Source organism: Argopecten irradians, chromosome 12 (genome assembly GCF_041381155.1).
Source record: "Argopecten irradians isolate NY chromosome 12, Ai_NY, whole genome shotgun sequence".
In the NCBI taxonomy this organism is placed as follows: Eukaryota; Metazoa; Mollusca; class Bivalvia; order Pectinida; family Pectinidae; genus Argopecten; species Argopecten irradians.
Genome location: NC_091145.1, coordinates 2,217,079 through 2,238,612, shown reverse-complemented (window position 1 = coordinate 2,238,612; position 21,534 = coordinate 2,217,079). Strand labels below are relative to the sequence as shown.

Below are 21,534 nucleotides of genomic sequence, written 5' to 3'. Positions count from 1 at the left end.
CGTCACCACAATAATACCAATGACGTCACCACAATAATACCATGACGTCACCACAATAATACCATGACGTCAACACAATAATACCATAACGACACCACAATAATACCAATGACGTCACCACAATAATACTATGACGTCATCACAATAATACCAATGATGTCACCACAATAATACCAATGACGTCACCACAATAATACCAATGACGTCACCACAATAATACCAATGACGTCACCACAATAATACCAATGACGTCACCACAATAATACCATGACGTCACCACAATAATACCATGACGTCACCACAATAATACCATGATGTCACCACAATAATACTATGATGTCACCACAATAATACTATGATGTCACCACAATAAAACCATGATGTCACCACAATAATACCATGATGTCACCACAATAATACCATGACGTCAACACAATAATACCATGACGTCACCACAATAATACCAATGACGTCACCACAATAATACCATGACGTCACCACAATAATACCATGACGTCACCACAATAATACCATGACGTCACCACAATAATACCAATGACGTCACCACAATAATACCAATGACGTCACCACAACAATACCATGACGTCACAACAATAATACCATGACGTCAACACAATAATACCATGACGTCACCACTATAATACCATGACGTCACCACAATAATACTATGACGTCATCACAATAATACCAATCACGTCACAACAATAATACCAATCACGTCACAACAATAATACCAATCACGTCACAACAATAATACCATGACGTCAACACAATAATACCATGACGTCAACACAATAATACCATGACGTCACCACAATAATACCATGCGTCACCACAACAATACCATGACGTCACAATAATACCAATGACGTCACCACAATAATATTAATGACGTCACCACCAATAATACCATGACGTCACCACAATAATACCATGACGTCACAATAATACCAATGACTTCACCACAATAATACCAATGACGTCACCACAATAATACCAATGACATCACCACAATAATACCATGACGTCATCACAATAATACCATGACGTCAACACAATAATACCATGACGTCACCACAATAATACCATGACGTCACCACAATAATACCAATGACGTCACCACAATAATACCATGACGTCATCACAATAATACCATGACGTCACCACAATAATACCATAACGACACCACAATAATACCAATGACGTCACCACAATAATACCAATGACGTCACCACAATAATACCATAACGACACCACAATAATACTATGACGTCACCACAACAATACTATGACGTCATCACTATAATACCATGACGTCACCACAATAATACCATGACGTCACCACAATAATACTATGACGTCATCACTATAATACCATGACGTCACCACAATAATACCAATGATATCACCACAATAATACCAATGATATCACCACAATAATACCATGATGTCACCACAATAATACCATGATGTCACCACAATAATACTATGATGTCACCACAATAATACTATGACGTCATCACTATAATACTATGATGTAACCACAATAATACCATGACGTCACCACAATAATACTATGATGTCACCACAATAATACTATGATGTCACCACAATAAAACCATGATGTCACCACAATAATACCATGACATCAACACAATAATACTATGACGTCACCACAATAATACCATGACGTCACCACAATAATACTATGATGTCACCACAATAAAACCATGATGTCACCACAATAATACCATGACGTCACCACAATAATACCATGACGTCAACACAATAATACCATGACGTCACCACATTAAGAGGCTTGCTAAGTGTTTGATAGCTTATGAATGATTCCCCAGTGTTGGGATATCTTGTCACACTCCAAAGAGGGTAAATGATTCTTTTTCTCCAAATATATAGTATACCCTTTGTGTATCAAATATTTATATGTTAGGAATGCACACAAGGATTATTATTAACGGTTTTGAGTCATCATCCTTGTTGTAATGATAGTGTCATACTGTACAGTTCAATTTTGTTGGTGTAAAATTTTGCGAATTACTGTTTTGACATTTTTCGCAAGGGTTCATTTTTGCCATTATCTTAGAAGCCTTTACAGAATGTGTCATTTAAACAACAGGCTACAATAAATGTATGTCAAACCAGGATTTTGATAATTCGCTAGGTATTTCAAACTTTGCAAATTTGGGTGGATCCACAAAATTAGCAAAATTAAAACCCCTGTGAATATTAGCAATTATACAGTTTTATTATTTGTTGTTGAGACATCTTAATGTTGTGTCTGCATTGTCATAGAACAGAGTTTCTCACACTCATTGAGGTGACAGAGGATAAATCAAACCCTAGGGGTAAAATTCATAATTTAGTTTTCAAACACAAGACATACCTCAGTAATCTTTTTACTAAAAATAAATATATTTCTACCATAATAGGCGCTGTTATTCAACTCTCAGGGTATCAAATAAACAATGCAGCTGTTGATTAACAATTTGTTTATACCACACGTGGTATAAACTCTGTACGCATTCTGTTTGGCTGGCATGATGAACTTTGACCGAACTACGTCTTTCTCAGTGTCGATCACCTTTTGTCAACGTCATCAATAATCGAGTGACGTCATGCTATGCTGTGATATCGCCACTTGACACCAAAATTGCTGTTGGATTGAGTACTTATCCTCGTCTTATTTCTATCGGCTAAAATCGGATATTATTGTGGTAGAAACAGGTCACACGACTCGTGGTTGTTGGATATGGAATTTATTCCACACTCGTAAATTATTTTTTAAAAGTTACAAAGGACACTCGCTAAAGCTCAGGTCTTTTGTAACTTTTAAAAAATAACTCACTCGTGAGGAATAAATTCCATATCCAACAACCACTCGTTGTGTAACCTCTATATAAACAAGGACTTTTTTGTAGCCTCATAAAATTTTATTGATGATAACAAATCTCAGATTCTTTTAAACTTTATTTCACAATTCTAATCCAGATCATATAATGCACACAATTTCAATATTCCATAGTTTGCATAGACTTAAATGAAAGAAATATTTCTCTCACTTCAAGTAACTTTTGGCAAGATTTTCAGAAATTGTCACTTTCAGGCTGATTACACTACAAAGTACAAATCCAATCAAAAGAATAGACAAGAGTTCCTTCTCCTCTCAAAATTCAAGATGCTATGATAGCTCCTCATCTCTTCTGTATAATGCATATTGTCCTTTTACTATGGTACCTGGGCTGTCACTACACGGATATCCTGAAAAATATCAAGTGATTAGACAACTGGAAATATCAGGAGAACTTTTTGTTTTAAATTATCATTAAATAAGATTTTCCTTTCCTGAATAATTGCTGTTATTGCTGTAATGATATATCAAACAAGCACCTGTACAGTTACTTCAAACAGCTGGCTGTATATTTAAAACATTAACCAATTAATTACAATGTATTTAAATTTTAGAATATAAGCTACTCTCGTATAGTCCTAGGGAGCTGTACAATATCTGACCCAGTAAGCACATACCCAGTAAGTCAATCTTGAATTAGAAGCTAATGGCTAGCTAATAACCCCCATCCTTTCATGACTTTAATGTAATTTAATGAGTAGAAAACAGAGTAACATTATTGAAATTGTACAAATAGGGTGATTACATTAGGGAATACAATTTTATTAAATAAAAGTTTAAAATTCCTGGATACCATTAAGATATTGTAAAGAAATTATTAAAGTGCTATCAGAACTTTGATTTTTGATACCAATTTGAGCATGTGGGCAGCGTATAATTTGTGCACCTGCTTAGTGACAAAATCCTCAGCTAACAAGCCCACTTACTGATCAAATGAATTGATCTTATGACCATATTAGGCATTCATTGGTCTTTTATATTGACAGGTAAGTTGGACATTAACAGATGGTTAGTACATTTTTACAGTCGCATATATGAAAATAATGTTTCTTGGTTACAGGTAAGACAATCACTCAATCTACCATTGTTTCTACCAAAGTCCAGTAGGTGATATATTGCATATATAGCATACTGCTAAACTTTCACAAAATTATTACACAGAATAAGCCTTTAATCATTTTACAAACGAAATCAAAAGAAAAACCTACACAGTTTTCTTAGTGTCAGCTGTATTTAAGTCAACGTAAAAATGGCGTAAGGGCACTTACTCTATAGGGACAGGAGCACTAATTTGGTAGAATATGGTAAGTGATCTAGTGCATGTAATGAAATAAATGTTGTTTCCTGACCATCAAACTTACAAAAAATCTACAGTTTGGTCTAGACAAAATACAATTTTCAATACTTGTTTATTTTCTTAGGTCCAATATCATAGAATATGGAATAAACACAATTCTTATGCTGATTTCATTATTTCATATAAAAAATTGTGTTGATTTATGTTAATTCTTCAATCGACCATATACTCACTCCATAAGACAAATAAAGGGCAATAACTCTGGTTAAAATGACAGAAGAGAATCTTCAGGGAGACACAAGAAAATTGCATGCTTGTTTGTGTGCTGATATTTATGGACACACTATATACTGTAAACTTTTTTTTCACGGTTTCAATTCAAAAAAAATATGCAAAGATTAATATTCACGGATTGAAAATTTGAAAATTCCTATACTCGCATTTTACACATGTTTTTACAGTAAATATAAATGCTATAAATAATCTATTCAATTGGCTTACAGTATTTTATAAAGGGTTTAAACCTTAACATACAAATGGTATCATCAGGTGGATAAGCTGCTCGAGTCGTTACGATTGCTCCTCTTCCTTTCGTACATCATTACCATATGTAGATACTGTATTTGACCCAATTAGCACCCATGTCTCTATAAGAGCCCCTCCCTCTTTGAGGCCTCATATCAATTGCATGGCCATATAAGACCAAATCTATCAAAACTGTATATGCTTGCAACAATATTGTCTTATGAAGCACCTTTTCATTTTTTCAATTTTCTAAACCCCTGGGCGCTTATTGGGTTGAATACAGTATGTTTTTATGAATAATTTAATTTCATATTTCAGTGAAAGATTTTGCCTGCAGGTCAATCTGAGGCTTGCCAAGGGTTACGTATAGTATCTTTCATAAGGGATGAAGTTTCCTGACCACCAGCTTATACAAACACCAATTTGATTGATTTTTTCTTTCATTACCGTATAACTTTAGCGTAAAAAAGTGAAAATTCACTAGTTTCCTTAGCACCATCATCACAGGGACTTTGTACTGCATTAACACTGATGACATCATCGACAAAAGGCACTCCATGGATGTATTTGTTGAAGTTGCATGGTTATTTAGTATGTGCAAGTTTTAATTTCCCAATAAAAGACAGACCTATCTTATCCTTGACAACGGTGGGATAACCTTGTCAAATATGGCTGAAAATTATATATCTCTTCTTATAGATTTTATAGATTTTATGTGCGTCATTGTAGAACAGGTGATTTGTATTTGTCTATTAGATATATTGATAAAACAAATTTGATTTAAGATCAACTTTCACTCATTAGCTCTCACTATAAGCATCGATCACTAAACTTTTGATATTGATAACTAAATGAGGTACGTCATTTGCCAGGTTTTGAAAACAAATTGATTAACAGTTCAAGAGGTCTGGCTATACTCCTTTACAATATCTCTGATTAATTTGTTTCAAACTTAACGACAACAAATGACATTATTACGTAGAGTGACAGCATGTACCAGGTAGGTTTAACAAAATCCAGTAAATTTTCTTAAACTGTGAATGATGAGTTCCCACCAGATGTGTTAAAGTGATGAAAGTTTGCATAAAACCAGCTTTATCTGTTACTTTTTTACAGAATAATAACAAAATGTACGTCAAACGTAACATAATTCTAAAGTGTCGGGAATAGCAAAATTTATAGTTATCTTTCATATTTAGTTTCATTAAGATATTATTCATTAGAAATTATCAACTTTGTTGTGATGTTTGTTTCTTACCTATTGAAAATTGTAGATCAATTACTTAATTACCATTTAAATGAATTAATGAAGCGTTAACAAGTGTGTCGACTATACAGTTCAAACTAGAACTCACTAGCTAATGGCTAACTGATACCCCACTACCCCACATGTGGACCATGGCAACCAAATAACACGTCATTTTTGAGAATAGGACCACAGATTAATGCTTTAACCACTGATTCATATACAAATTTAGGTACTGTTAGTTTTGACGTTTAATTTGGTAACAATGACAACCAAATGACATCTGATGTTTCAAAACTATAACCATTGTGTTTAGCATCCATTAAAAATTCTGTATATCATATTCGACCCAATAAGCGCCCATGTCCCTATATGCCTCCCTCCTCTTTTTGAGGCCACATTTCAATTGTCCAGGCATAAGACCAAAGCGATCAAAACTGTATAGGTTTGCAATAATTTCGTCTTATCTAGCACCTTTTCATTTTTTAAAAGCCCTGCAAAGGCGCTTATTGGGTCGAATATGCTAGCAATTTTCGGCTTAATCAAATTATATGTAAATTTGGACAAATCAGAAGCCTCAGTGAGACTGTTTGTATAGATCCATAGTGACCATTGTGTTATATGAAATAATAGGCATCCATATATGTTACATCTCTTGACTAATATTGAACCAAGTCGATCCAAGGCCTCACTATAATGATTTATTTCATGACCATTTTGCAAAATCTGTGTACAGTGAGTGACCTGGTTACCATAGCAACTGATGTTTTTAAAAGAAAGTCTTACTGCACATCTACACATGGTCCCAAATTTTACTGTAAAAATTAATTAAAATTGTTCAATAGTTTAGGAGAAGTTGTTTTTCTTTGGACGAGGTTTGTGGACGACAGCCAAACAGTAAGTGGTTCTGGGGGTAGGTCACTAAGCGTGTCATAAGTGTTAACATGACCAAGAAACTGACCATTCAAATACAGAAAACCTAGCTGTAAGGGTTTCATATGACCTTCTAATTGAAGGTCAAGAACAAAGGAGTGTCAACCATGAAACTGACCGTTGAAATACAGCAAACATGTTAGGGTAACCTACGACTTTCTAATTGAATGTCAAAGACAAATGGTTTCATATCGTTTGGCCAAATGTTAAATATGGTTCCAAATTCAATATTTTTTGCATTTTGTGAAGAAAACTTTTATGACCTTAGCCTATTTAAAGACACAGTCATTGACCCTGATTCAGAGGTCATGTTGACTCAAAGGTCATGGCTGCTTATATGCATGGTAGTTTAATGCTGTACCACAAAAATGAAATTCTGAAAATTAACTCATCTCAATGAATGAGATTATATAGATTTAATCATAAACCAATTTATCAAAAGGTTGGGAATAGCCTGCAATTAAATTTGGTTATAAAGTTTATTTCGGTAGTCACATGACGTCATATATGTGCTACATTAACACTCTTGGCTAAATCCTCTTGGCTCACCCCTTTCCTGTATATTACACTTCAAACATTTTGTATGATATCTGGTCGTTATAACAAATAATAGGTGTCTGTATGTGAGAGTAATTTCAATTCGCAACAGTTTTTTAGTAAATAAAGAAATTTCAGCAGGTTACCAAACTATGACACAAAATCTACTATTTCATAGACATTTTTACAACTGCTCCAGGAAAAAGGTGGGGCTCTGTACGGGGAGGGGGTTAATATATAATGCTATCCTAAGTTTTGGAACTCCTCTTTGTGTACAATGCATTATAGCTAGAGTAACTATAATGAAAGCGGGAAAAAAAACTAGAGAAAGTTATATTCTGACGTGATCTTTATCATTTTCATATCACACATAGCATTGATGAATGTTGTTTTTAAAAGTATTCCGTGAGAAAATCTTAAATATCCAAGTATATAATTGAAAACATATGTAATAACATTGTGTGAACCAGTGCAAGTACAACATGGGACTGTAAACTGACGTCATCCTGACGTCATCAGATGCCAGCATGGTTTTGAATTGCGACAATGTATAACATTGTACTACATTGTATCTTTTGCAGCATGAGGTCTAAAATGAGATGGGCAGCATCAATTCCCATGCATATCTGAACTGCAGAAAAAATACGCATGTTAAATTTAAATTAATCTCAGTAAACCTATGAATATTACGCATGTTAAATTTAAATTAATCTCACTTTGACAGAATATGATAAAATTGCATCAGGGGCAACGACAAGAAAGAAAACAAAAGCAGTTTTTGTATTAAAGAAATGTCTCCACACTCTAAAGTGGAGGAATATGGGAACAGGACAGATCAGGATGAATAGTAGCATTATATTGTACTCCCCTCCATCACTATTTTTTGGCAGGAGCAAACAAATGAAAAAAAAAAATGATGTTAGCATTTGAAGACATTTCCCCTTTCCTCCAGGCTCCTGTATCATTACTGGTTAACCAAGACATGTCAATGTATTACAGAATGTTTGTATTGAAAAGGTAAAAAGGCCTTAGGAGCAACATTAGTACACACAGACTTTTGGCGGACGAGGAGATCGTCACACTGACACTTCTGTGAAGGTGAAGGCCACACCACATCTGTAATTCTGTGACTAACAGTCCCAGGTGTGAGGTATAAAAGACGAGGTCAGCCATTAGATGTCATCATGGATGTCCCACCTCCCCCTGACAGCCATCTTCTCTTCAACGCCCCCCATAACACCCACACACGACACTGACAACTGAGTAGGCATCAAGATTGTGGTGAAGAAGAGAGAGAGATGTGCATGGTAGTAGGTATTAGGAAGACGTTTTTGCCATCACACCCCTCCCAACCCCCAAACACCACCTCACCCCAACCTCTACCTTCATATTCCAACGCTGCAGATCTGAGAGAAAAGGCCAGAAGTTGTTAGATGTATTAATTGCTCAACCATATATTTTTGGAAATATAACATTATAAGGAGGTTATTTAATAGGAGAAAATATCGGAACAATTACAGTTGATAAAATGAATGCAAAAACAGGATCATGTGTTAAGTGTCTTTATGACAACATCCTTGGTTTTCAAAATCAAAGTGACTTTGCATTTTGTATGTTGTATGCTACAATGTTTGCTGCGACATTGAATAGGTATATGTGTGCTTTGCGAGCATGAGGCATGGCTATATGCATATACTACCTGGCGATCAGTTAATTACGCTAATCACAGTTGGATTTTGTTTGAAGGAAGTCTATTTTTCTTACCTGCTTATAAATTATCACAGGTTTTGCAACTAATGTTAACTGTATAGTGGGTAATGTTAGCGGGGCTTTGTGTTGGCAAATTGGCAGGTCCATATGAAGATTGGCGGGTCACATATATGTAGATTGGCGGGTTCATATGTAGATTGGCCGGTCCATATGTAGATTGGTCGGTCCATATGTAGATTACCAAAATTTCGACCACCAAATATTTATACCATCTATTAAAAAGACGTAATGTATTATGCAATTCACATTTGATCTCCTGTCACTCAGAAAACTCCCAAGGGTATCAAGTGAGTGGTGCATTAACGTTGGTAGTTGCTTGGCAACTACAAGCCAAATCATGTTGATCTACCTGGATGCATAAATGTCTAGTGATCCTTGTCCATGAAAGTCCATGTTCATCGAGATAGCCCTTTCACTTATTTGCCAAAACTTCCATTTTAAGATGAACAATGTTTACTCTTCCACACTCTAGCAGTCACGCAACTGTCATTTTGGATTTTAACTGTTTTGGAGGGAAATATATGTAGAAGTCATGTGACTCAATCATGAGGTCATGTGACAATTCTTGTGACTTCAAACTTATTAGCAGGAAGATGCTTAATATTTTAAAAGTTACTGTTTGTTCCCTTCAGTATTAAAAATCATTCTTGATTTCTTAATCTAAAACTTTTGAAGTTTAAAAATATGAATAACTTTATGATTGATGATCCTTAGATAACTCAAAAAGAAGAAATTAATTTTTTTACTTTCGGATTTCGCATGACTGATATTTTCATTGCTTTTTTTTTTCATTTTTAATTCATTTCCAGTAATGAGTTATTCATGACTTTGAAATACATAAGCTTTACTAATTACTCAAGATATTCATGGCCATGACATGAATCTCAAACATACTGAATCGTGTCTTTCTAGACTGTGTCTAAATTGTGGTAATATTTCATGGCTATGATTTAAGATTTTAAAAATTTCATTATCTTGGATATTTAACAAGAGGCCCAGAGGGCCTGTATCGCTCACATGGTTTGTAATGCCAAGTAATGTTCTAAATACAGGATGATTGTTTCTTTTCTGAAGGCATTTAAACTTCTTATTTCTCTATACATTGTCCGACCCTATACATTGTAGGACTCCACTCTTTCTGATCCAGGGGAGTCAGAGCCAAAATTTATACAAAACTCTGTTCCCTTTCTCCCAAGGATGTTTTTGGCCAAATTTGGTTACAATCTATGTAGAACTCTATGAGTAGTAGCGATTTAAAGGATTTACCTCTATTTCCCCTATTGGTTCCCATCCCTCTTGCCTCCATAACCTTCGGACCAGGTGAGCTCAAAACCCCAGACCCCCTCTCAATGACCATCCTCCGCAACTCAACCAACTACTACCCTCCATAACCTGACCACCTGTCAACTACTACCCTCCATAACCCGACCACCTCTCAACTACTACCCTCCATAACCTGACCGCCTGTCAACTACTACCCTCTATAACCTGACCACCTCTCAACTACTACCCTCCATAACCTGACCACCTCTCAACTTCTACCCTCCATAACCTGACCTCCTCTCAACTACTACCTTCCATAACCCGACCACTTCTCAACTACTACCCTCCATAACCTGACCATCTCTCAACTATTACCCTCCATTACCTGACCACCTCTCAACTACTACCCTCCATAACCTGACCACCTCTCAACTACTACCCTCCATAACCTGACCGCCTGTCAACTACTACCCTCCATTACCTGACCACCTCTCAACTACTACCCTCCATTACCTGACCACCTCTCAACTACTACCCTCCATTACCTGACCACCTCTCAACTACTACCCTCCATAACCCGACCACCTCTCAACTACTACCCTCCATAACCTGACCACCTCTCAACTACTACCCTCAATAACCCGACCACCTCTCAACTTCTACCCTCCATAACCTGACCACCTCTCAACTTCTACCCTCCATTACCTAACCACCTCTCAACTACTAACCTCCATAACCTGACCACCTGTCAACTACTACCCTCCATTACCTGACCACCTCTCAACTACTACCCTCCATAACCTGACCACCTCTCAACTACTACCCTCCATAACCTGACCGCCTGTCAACTACTACCCTCCATAACCTGACCACCTCTCAACTACTACCCTCCATAACCTGACCACCTCTCAACTACTACCCTCCATAACCTGACCACTAGGGCTGGGTATTGGAAGGTCTAAAACGATACGATACGTATTGACAATACACCGAAACAATACACGATACGTATTGACGATACAATACACCTCTTTTTCAAATTCAGTTGACCATAGTGTTTTGAATATTATGACAATAAAAGACAATTTTGATAAAACATTCTATCTTAATCTTAAAAAAATCTACCGAACATTTGATTTGGTTTATATCATGTGTGTTAATTAATTTCTGTCAATTCGTATTCTTAGTTATGAAAAGACATTTCTAATCAATCTAGGTGACACAGATGCATTAAACACTTCCTTTTGATTGAAATGCTCTTACTTGAATGATGTTTTAAAATGAAGTTTTTTTGGAATTTCCTATTTCTATAACAAAAGCAGAGGTTGGATTGTTAAAACGATACAGCGATATACAGCATGTTTGCGTATCGATATTTGATATGCTGCTGAAAACCGATACGTATCGGTATATCGATATATTGATCCAGCCCTACTGACCACCTGTCAACTACTACCCTCCATTACCTGACCACCTGTCAACTACTACCCTCCATTACCTGACCACCTCTCAACTACTACCCTCCATTACCTGACCACCTCTCAACTACTACCCTCAATAACCCGACCACCTCTCAACTTCTACCCTCCATAACCTGACCACCTCTCAACTTCTACCCTCCATTACCTGACCACCTCTCAACTACTAACCTCCATAACCTGACCACCTGTCAACTACTACCCTCCATTACCTGACCACCTCTCAACTACTACCCTCCATAACCTGACCACCTCTCAACTACTACCCTCCATAACCTGACCGCCTGTCAACTACTACCCTCCATAACCTGACCACCTCTCAACTACTACCCTCCATAACCTGACCACCTCTCAACTACTACCCTCCATAACCTGACCACTAGGGCTGGGTATTGGAAGGTCTAAAACGATACGATACGTATTGACAATACACCGAAACAATACACGATACGTATTGACGATACAATACACCTCTTTTTCAAATTCAGTTGACCATAGTGTTTTGAATATTATGACAATAAAAGACAATTTTGATAAAACATTCTATCTTAATCTTAAAAAAATCTACCGAACATTTGATTTGGTTTATATCATGTGTGTTAATTAATTTCTGTCAATTCGTATTCTTAGTTATGAAAAGACATTTCTAATCAATCTAGGTGACACAGATGCATTAAACACTTCCTTTTGATTGAAATGCTCTTACTTGAATGATGTTTTAAAATGAAGTTTTTTTGGAATTTCCTATTTCTATAACAAAAGCAGAAGGTTGGATTGTTAAAACGATACAGCGATATACAGCATGTTTGCGTATCGATATTCGATATGCTGCTGAAAACCGATACGTATCGGTATATCGATATATTGATCCAGCCCTACTGACCACCTGTCAACTACTACCCTCCATTACCTGACCACCTGTCAACTACTACCCTCCATTACCTGACCACCTCTCAACTACTACCCTCCATTACCTGACCACCTCTCAACTACTACCCTCAATAACCCGACCACCTCTCAACTTCTACCCTCCATAACCTGACCACCTCTCAACTTCTACCCTCCATTACCTGACCACCTCTCAACTACTAACCTCCATAACCTGACCACCTGTCAACTACTACCCTCCATTACCTGACCACCTCTCAACTACTACCCTCCATAACCTGACCACCTCTCAACTACTACCCTCCATAACCTGACCGCCTGTCAACTACTACCCTCCATAACCTGACCACCTCTCAACTACTACCCTCCATAACCTGACCACCTCTCAACTACTACCCTCCATAACCTGACCACCTGTCAACTACTACCCTCCATTACCTGACCACCTCTCAACTACTACCCTCCATTACCTGACCACCTCTCAACTACTACCCTCCATTACCTGACCACCTCTCAACTACTACCCTCCATTACCTGACCACCTCTCAACTACTACCCTCCATTACCTGACCACCTCTCAACTACTACCCTCCATAACCTGACCACCTGTCAACTACTACCCTCCATAACCTGACCACCTGTCAACTACTACCCTCCATTACCTGACCACCTCTCAACTACTACCCTCCATTACCTGACCACCTCTCAAGGACCAACCTCAATAACCTGACCAACATTTTGAATCTCTGAGCTACAGTTATTAATACATAATCTCTGAGGTTAAACGTTAGTTATAAGTCATATTTTTAACATCTCCAGCTAATTTGTAGATAACATTTGTCATATAAAGTTTGACACCCATTACATCACCTGCTAATTATGTGTCAGGCATGTGATCATATTGATGTCAAAATAGAAAATAAAACACAATGTTTAGATTGTGTAGTGTCCTCTGACAAATCACCTGGAGATTGATTATTAATGTAAGAACAACCGTGAAATTATTAAATAAAATTAAATAAAAACAATGGCTTTCCTGTCAGTATAATCCTTGAATCATAACATCCTTAATTGTCAAAAAATAAAACAACAGAAAAACAGAATTGGTATTGAGTAACCCATTTAGAACACAATCGACAGTCAGTGAAAACATATGATAGATGTGTCTACTTTATACCTCAGTTATGCCGTTGTGGATTTAAAATGAATTATACATGTACTTCATTTGACATCTAATTAGGTGAGCTTTAAAAATGATTTAAAGATAAGGATTCGATCATTATGACAGTTATCTAAAGCTATATGGATAATGTACGGTAAACAACCTAACTGATACTATACCAAATTATTTCTTTTTACACATGTACTTACAATGTACAATTTTTTCAGTTGAAAAAATAAAATGATCTTGTATAATCAAGTTGCTGTTTTAATATGAAAATTAAACTGAAATAATTATTTTTTTGTAATTAAAAAAGATATTTGTGTATCATTCTTCAAAAGTCAAACGGAATAATATAATTGGACAAGACAAAGAAACATTATACACTACATTGTCTCTATACTAAAGGATTTCATCACTCAATATACTGTTTTGTGTTTATATCTTGTGATTGTCATTATTTATATCCCTCCTGCCCCTGGGGGTCAGAGCTAAGATTCATACAAACCCTGTTCCCCTTCCCCCAAGGATGTTTCAGACCATATTTGGATCCAGTCCATGGAAAACTCTATGACTCGTAGCAATTTAAAGAATTAACCATTTACACCTATTGGGCCCTGCTCCTCCTCCTGCTCCAGGGGGTTAAAGTGCCAAGATTCATTACAAAGGATGTTTTTGGCCCTTGATCATAATCCATGCAGAACTCTATGACTAGTAGTAATTTAAGGAAATGTTGATGATGGTGGAACAAAAGACACTGCACCATGACAAAAGTTCACTGGCCCTTTAAGCCAGGTGAGCTAAAAAAAAAATTACTGGTCACATATCATTGCTCTTCTTATAGCAGGACAGGGTTATCAGGAATCGTTCAATTCTGGGAGAATTTTCTCTAAGGATGATATGGTCATGTATGGACCAAATATTTTAATGAGTGGCATGTTACCAGAAGCATACACAAGTTAATTAAATGGGAAATTTTTCATTTCCTAGAATAGATCACTTCGGTAACTGGTCCAGTAGTTTTTGGTAAAGACTGCCTGTATGTCTGGACAACAGGCAGACCACATGATGTCATGGTTGAGCGAAACGGTGGAGCATGGGCGTTTGTCTATCATCACTGACGATAACATGGGAAGGACATCAAATCTCAATCTCTGATTACTGCCGGAAGTCATATTTAGAATTTGGCTGATCACAATGTTATTGATCAATTAATGTAGTTGTCAATGTAACTGGATGTGTTGTTTAGTGACTTCAGCTACAAGTATGCTTTAGGAGGATAGCATGATTAAATGTGCATTTCCACAATCACAAGGAGACAACTGAACAAACCACAGTCTCCCAAACCACACAGTACACAAACCACAGTCTCCCAAAGTACACAAAACACAGTCTCCCAAAGTACACAAACCACAGTCTCCCAAAGTACACAAACCACAGTCTCCCAAAGTACACAAAACACAGTCTCCCAAAATACACAAACCACAGTCTCCCAAAGTACACAAACCACAGTCTCCCAAAGTACACAAACCACAGTCTCCCAAAGTACACAAACCACAGTCTCCCAAAGAACACACACCACAGTCTCCCAAAGCACACAGTACACAAACCACAGTCTCCTAAAGTACACACACCACAAACCACAGTCTCCCAAAGTACACAAACCACAGTCTCCCAAAGCACACAGTACACAAACCACAGTCTCCCAAAATACACAAACCACAGTCTTCCAATTGCAAGGCACACAAACCACAGTCTCCCAAAGTACACAAACCACAGTCTCCCAAAGCACACAAACCACAGTCTCCCAAAGCACACAAACCACAGTCTCCCAAAACACACAAACCACAGTCTCCCAAAGTACACAAACCACAGTCTCCCAAAGTACACAAACCACAGTCTCCCAAGGCACACAAACCACAGTCTCCCAAAGCACACAAACCACAGTCTCCCAAAGCACACAAACCACAGTCTCCCAAAGTACACAGTACACAAACCACCGTCTCTCCAAAGTACACAGTACACAAACCACAGTCTCCCAAAGTACACAAACCACAGTCTCCCTAAGTACACAAACCATAGTCTCCCAAAACACACAAACCACAGTCTCCCAAAGTACACAAACCACAGTCTCCCAAAGTACACAAACCACAGTCTCCCAAAGCACACAAACCACAGTCTCCCAAAGTACACAAACCACAGTCTCCCAAAGTACACAAACCACAGTCTCCCAAAGTACACAAACCACAGTCTCCCAAAGTACACAAACCACAGTCTCCCAAAGTACACAAACCACAGTCTCCCAAAGCACACAAACCACAGTCTCCCAAAGTACACAAACCACAGTCTCCCAAAGCACACAAACCACAGTCTCCCAAAGTACACAAACCACAGTCTCCCAAAAGGCACACAAACCACAGTCTCCCAAAGTACACAAACCACAGTCTCCCAAAGTACACAAAACCACAGTCTCCCAAAGTACACAAACCACAGTCTCCCAAAACACACAAACACAAACCACAGTCTCCCAAAGTACACAAACCACAGTCTCCCAAAAGCACACAAACCACAGTCTCCCAAAGCACACAAACCACAGTCTCCAAAGCACACAAACCACAGTCTCCCAAAGTACACAAACCACAGTATCCCAAAGTACACAAACCACAGTCTCCCAAAGTACACAAACCACAGTCTCCCAAAGTACACAAACCACAGTCTCCCAAAGTACACAAACCACAGTCTCCCAAAAGTACACAAACCACAGTCTCCCAAAGTACACAAACCACAGTCTCCCAAAGCACACAAACCACAGTCTCCCAAAACACAAACCACAGTCTCCCAAAGCACACAAACCACAGTCTCCAAAAGCACACAAACCACAGTCTCCCAAAGTACACAAACCACAGTCTCCCAAAGTACACAAACCACAGTCTCCCAAAGTACACAAACCACAGTCTCCCAAAGTACACAAACCACAGTCTCCCAAAGTACACAAAACCACAGTCTCCCAAAGTACACAAACCACAGTCTCCCAAAGTACACAAACCACAGTCTCCCAAAGTACACAAACCACAGTCTCCCAAAGTACACAAACCACAGTCTCCCAAAGTACACAAACCACCAAGGCACACAAACCACAGTCACCCAAAGTACACAAACCACAGTCTCCCAAAGCACACAAACCACAGTCTTACAATTGCAAGGCACACAAACCACTGTCTCCCAAAGTACACAAACCACAGTCTCCCAAAGTACACAAACCACAGTCTCCCAAAGTACACAAACCACAGTCTCCCAAAGTACACAAACCACAGTCTCCCAAAGTACACAAACCACAGTCTCCCAAAGTACACAAACCACAGTCTCCCAAAGCACACAAACCACAGTCTCCCAAAGCACACAAACCACAGTCTCCCAAAACACACAAACCACAGTCTCCCAAAACACACAAACCAGTCTCCCAAAGCACACAAACCACAGTCTCCCAAAGTACACAAACCACAGTCTCCCAAAGTACACAAACCACAGTCTCCCAAAGTACACAAACCACAGTCTCCCAAAGTACACAAACCACAGTCTCCCAAAGCACACAAACCACAGTCTCCCAAAGTACACAAACCACAGTCTCCCAAAGCACACAAACCAGTCTCCCAAAGCACACAAAACCACAGTCTCCCAAAGTACACAAACCACAGTCTCCCAAAGTACACAAACCACAGTCTCCAAGCACAAACCACAGTCTCCCAAAACACACAAACCACAGTCTCCCAAAGTACACAAACCACAGTCTCCCAAAGTACACAAACCACAGTCTCCCAAAGTACACAAAACCACAGTCTCCCAAAGCACACAAACCACAGTCTCCCAAAGTACACAAACCACAGTCTCCCAAAGTACACAGTAACAAACCACAGTCCCAAAGTAAAAGTACACAAACCACAGTCTCCCAAAGTACACAAACCACAGTCTCCCAAAGTACACAAACCACAGTCTCCCAAAGTACACAAACCACAGTCTCCCAAAGTACACAAACCACAGTCTCCCAAAGTACACAAACCACAGTCTCCCAAAGCACACAAACCACAGTCTCCCAAAGTACACAAACCACAGTCTCCCAAAGCACACAAACCACAGTCTCCCAAAGTACACAAACCACAGTCTCCCAAAGTACACAAACCACAGTCTCCCAAAGTACACAAACCACAGTCTCCCAAAGTACACAAACCACAGTCTCCCAAAGTACACAAACCACAGTCTCCCAAAACACACAAACCACAGTCTCCCAAAGTACACAAACCACAGTCTCCCAAAAGTACACAAACCACAGTCTCCCAAAGTACACAAACCACAGTCTCCCAAAGTACACAAACCACAGTCTCCCAAAGTACACAAACCACAGTCTCCCAAAACACACAAACCACAGTCTCCCAAAGTACACAAACCACAGTCTCCCAAAACACACAAACCACAGTCTCCCAAAGCACACAAACCACAGTCTTACAATTGCAAGGCACAAAAACCACAGTCTCCCAAAGTAACAAACCACAGTATCCCAAAGTACACAAACCACAGTCTCCCAAAGTACACAAACCACAGTCTCCCAAAAGTACACAAACCACAGTCTCCCAAAGTACACAAACCACAGTCTCCCAAAGTACACAAACCACAGTCTCCCAAAGTACACAAACCACAGTCTCCCAAAGCACACAAACCACAGTCTCCCAAAACACAAAACCAGTCTCCAAAAGCACACAAACCACAGTCTCCCAAAAACACACAAACCACAGTATCCCAAAGTACACAAACCACAGTCTCCCAAAGTACACAAACCACAGTCTCCCAAAGCACACAAACCACAGTCTCCCAAAGTACACAAACCACAGTCTCCCAAAACACACAAACCACAGTCTCCCAAAGTACACAAACCACAGTCTCCCAAAGCACACAAACCACAGTCTCCCAAAGTACACAAACCACAGTCTCCCAAAGGACACAAACCACAGTCTCCCAAAATACACAAACCACAGTCTCCCAAAGTACACAAACCACAGTCTCCCAAAGTACACAAACCACAGTCTCCCAAAGCACACAAACCACAGTCTTACAATTGCAAGGCACACAAACCACTGTCTCCCAAAGTATACAAACCACAGTATCCCAAAGTACACAAACCACAGTCTCCCAAAGTACACAAACCACAGTCTCCCAAAGTACACAAACCACAGTCTCCCAAAGTACACAAACCACAGTCTCCAAAGCACACAAACCAAAAGCACACAAACCACAGTCTCCCAAAGCACACAAACCAGTCTCCAAAAGTAAACAACACGTCTCCAAAGTACACAAACCACAGTCTCCCAAAGTACACAAACCACAGTCTCCCAAAGTACACAAACCACAGTCTCCCAAAGTACACAAACCACAGTCTCCCAAAGTACACAAACCACAGTCTCCCAAATCACACAAACCACAGTCTCCCAAATCACACAAACCAGTCTCCAAAAGGACACAAACCACAGTCTCCCAAAGCACACAAACCACAGTCTCCCAAAGCACACTAACCAGTCTCCAAAAGGACACAAACCACAGTCTCCCAAAGCACACAAACCACAGTCTCCCAAAGCACACAAGCACCACACATAAGACCATGTAAAAAGAGGAAGCCATCCTTTCGGGGGGTCAGAGCCAAAACTTAGACAAGCTCTGTTCCCCTTCCTCCAATGATATTTCTGGCCAAATGGCACTAGATGTAATTACTATAGTCCTAAGCAATAATTGACTAATCAAACAAATATAATTGCTATATACTCAATCTCTTGAAATGGCATATTATGGCATATCTTGTGGGACAAAATTTTCATGATTGAACTACAAATAAAAAAAAAAAAAAAGAAAAAAAAAGAATTCAGTGGTTTTTAAATTTTGCTATAGAAGTATATAGAACTCATCCATTTCTCAATTTTTTGCAGATCAAATTTTAGCGACCATTCATTACTATGCAAAATGTCCCACAAAACAGCGACAGGGTATAAAAAATATATCTCATGAAAAGCTTAAGATCCAACATGTCCATTACTATATTATAAGTCAATCATGCTGTTGTTCACGGTAAATGACAAATGTATACCACTTTTACACCCTTCCTTACAAATTATATTATTATTTCAGCACCTGATATTTTGATAGATGGAACCATTCCCAAAACTCTTAGCCACCCTCCGATCAACTGACCTCAGGTCATTTGAATATGACCCTGATCGTCATATCTCAGCTAAAGGAAGCTGAAATTCATAATCAGATGAGTTCAATGACTTGCACACCCTATAAAAGGAAAATTTACGTAAACCATTAAGTTGGGTTTTCGACTGAGTCATGATATCTTTAAAATTTGTATCAAATATTATCTAAGACTAAATCCATGGAAATAAATTTGTTGTTCCATTTAATTAGCTCCTGTACGTGGGAGATTGTTCATTATCAGTGTTTGTATGGCATTTAATGAAGCCAGATAATTCAATTTACTTTATATGTCGCAGTGCTTCGTTCACAACACGGCTGACATTAAAATTCTGCTGAAGTCAGCAGGAACATAAAGATATGTCAAGCATCAGCTTCAGATTGAGAAATTAAAACATGGACATCTTCCTGTATTGAAACAAATGATTATAATTTTTCTACATTTAATTTAAAAAGGCATTCCACAACTAAAACATCAATCATTCTTACTTTTATGTGAAATTGAATAAAAATATTTGCTTGATATACATTGGAATAACAATAGATATGAATGTAATTACACACCAGATGCATCTTCAATAGCAAAAATGCTTTAACTATAGTCTTTTGAGGGGCAATTATTACATCGTGATTCACGTGAAAAAATTGTGATTTACATGTAATACATTGTGATTCACATGTAATACATTGTGATTCACGTGTAATACATTGTGATTCACGTGTAATACATCGTGATTCACGTGTAATACATTGTGATTCACGTGTAATACATTGTGATTCACGTGTAATACATCAATATTACAGGAAATTAATTTTCTATATATGGTATTCATGGTCTAATTCTAAAACCAAAACCCTTTCCATAAATTGATGTTCAACAAAATTTTGAAAAATTTAATATTGACCCCGTTTAATATTATATGGGGATCAAAATTTTATAAGACACCGGCCAAATAATCATGTACCATATTATGCGCGATTGGTTTTAGGAATAATCCTGACTGGATCTAACATGGATTGTAAAAAAGCGGTGAGCCAATCATTAAACAGTACACGTAGTTCTTGTGGGCGTTTGGTTGAAATGTCAACTTTGAAAAGTTGTACTTTTGGTGTGTATAAAAACCATTGCCCTACAACCAATATCTTCCTTAATTAACAAGACAAACCTGCTTTTAACACATCAATATTGTCTGTTTCAAATGGGGATGAATGCGTGGGGACAGTCAAAACAGAGACTTCTGAATCCCA

At 38.1% G+C, this 21,534-nt stretch overlaps 1 protein-coding gene across 2 annotated transcripts in view; it reads right to left on the bottom strand.

Annotated features, from left to right (window-relative positions):
- Positions 1–2,996: 2,996 nt before the first annotated feature.
- Positions 2,997–21,534, bottom strand: part of LOC138304794 (cysteine-rich DPF motif domain-containing protein 1-like) — a 63,877-nt gene continuing 45,339 nt past the window's right edge. For both annotated transcript variants that reach the window (XR_011205637.1, XM_069245070.1), the window contains one exon: positions 2,997–3,300. Coding sequence is in view for 1 of the 2 variants with exons in the window: in XM_069245070.1 (XP_069101171.1) it covers positions 3,268–3,300 (33 nt within the window). In the remaining variant the exon portion in view is untranslated. The remainder of the gene's footprint in view (positions 3,301–21,534) is intronic.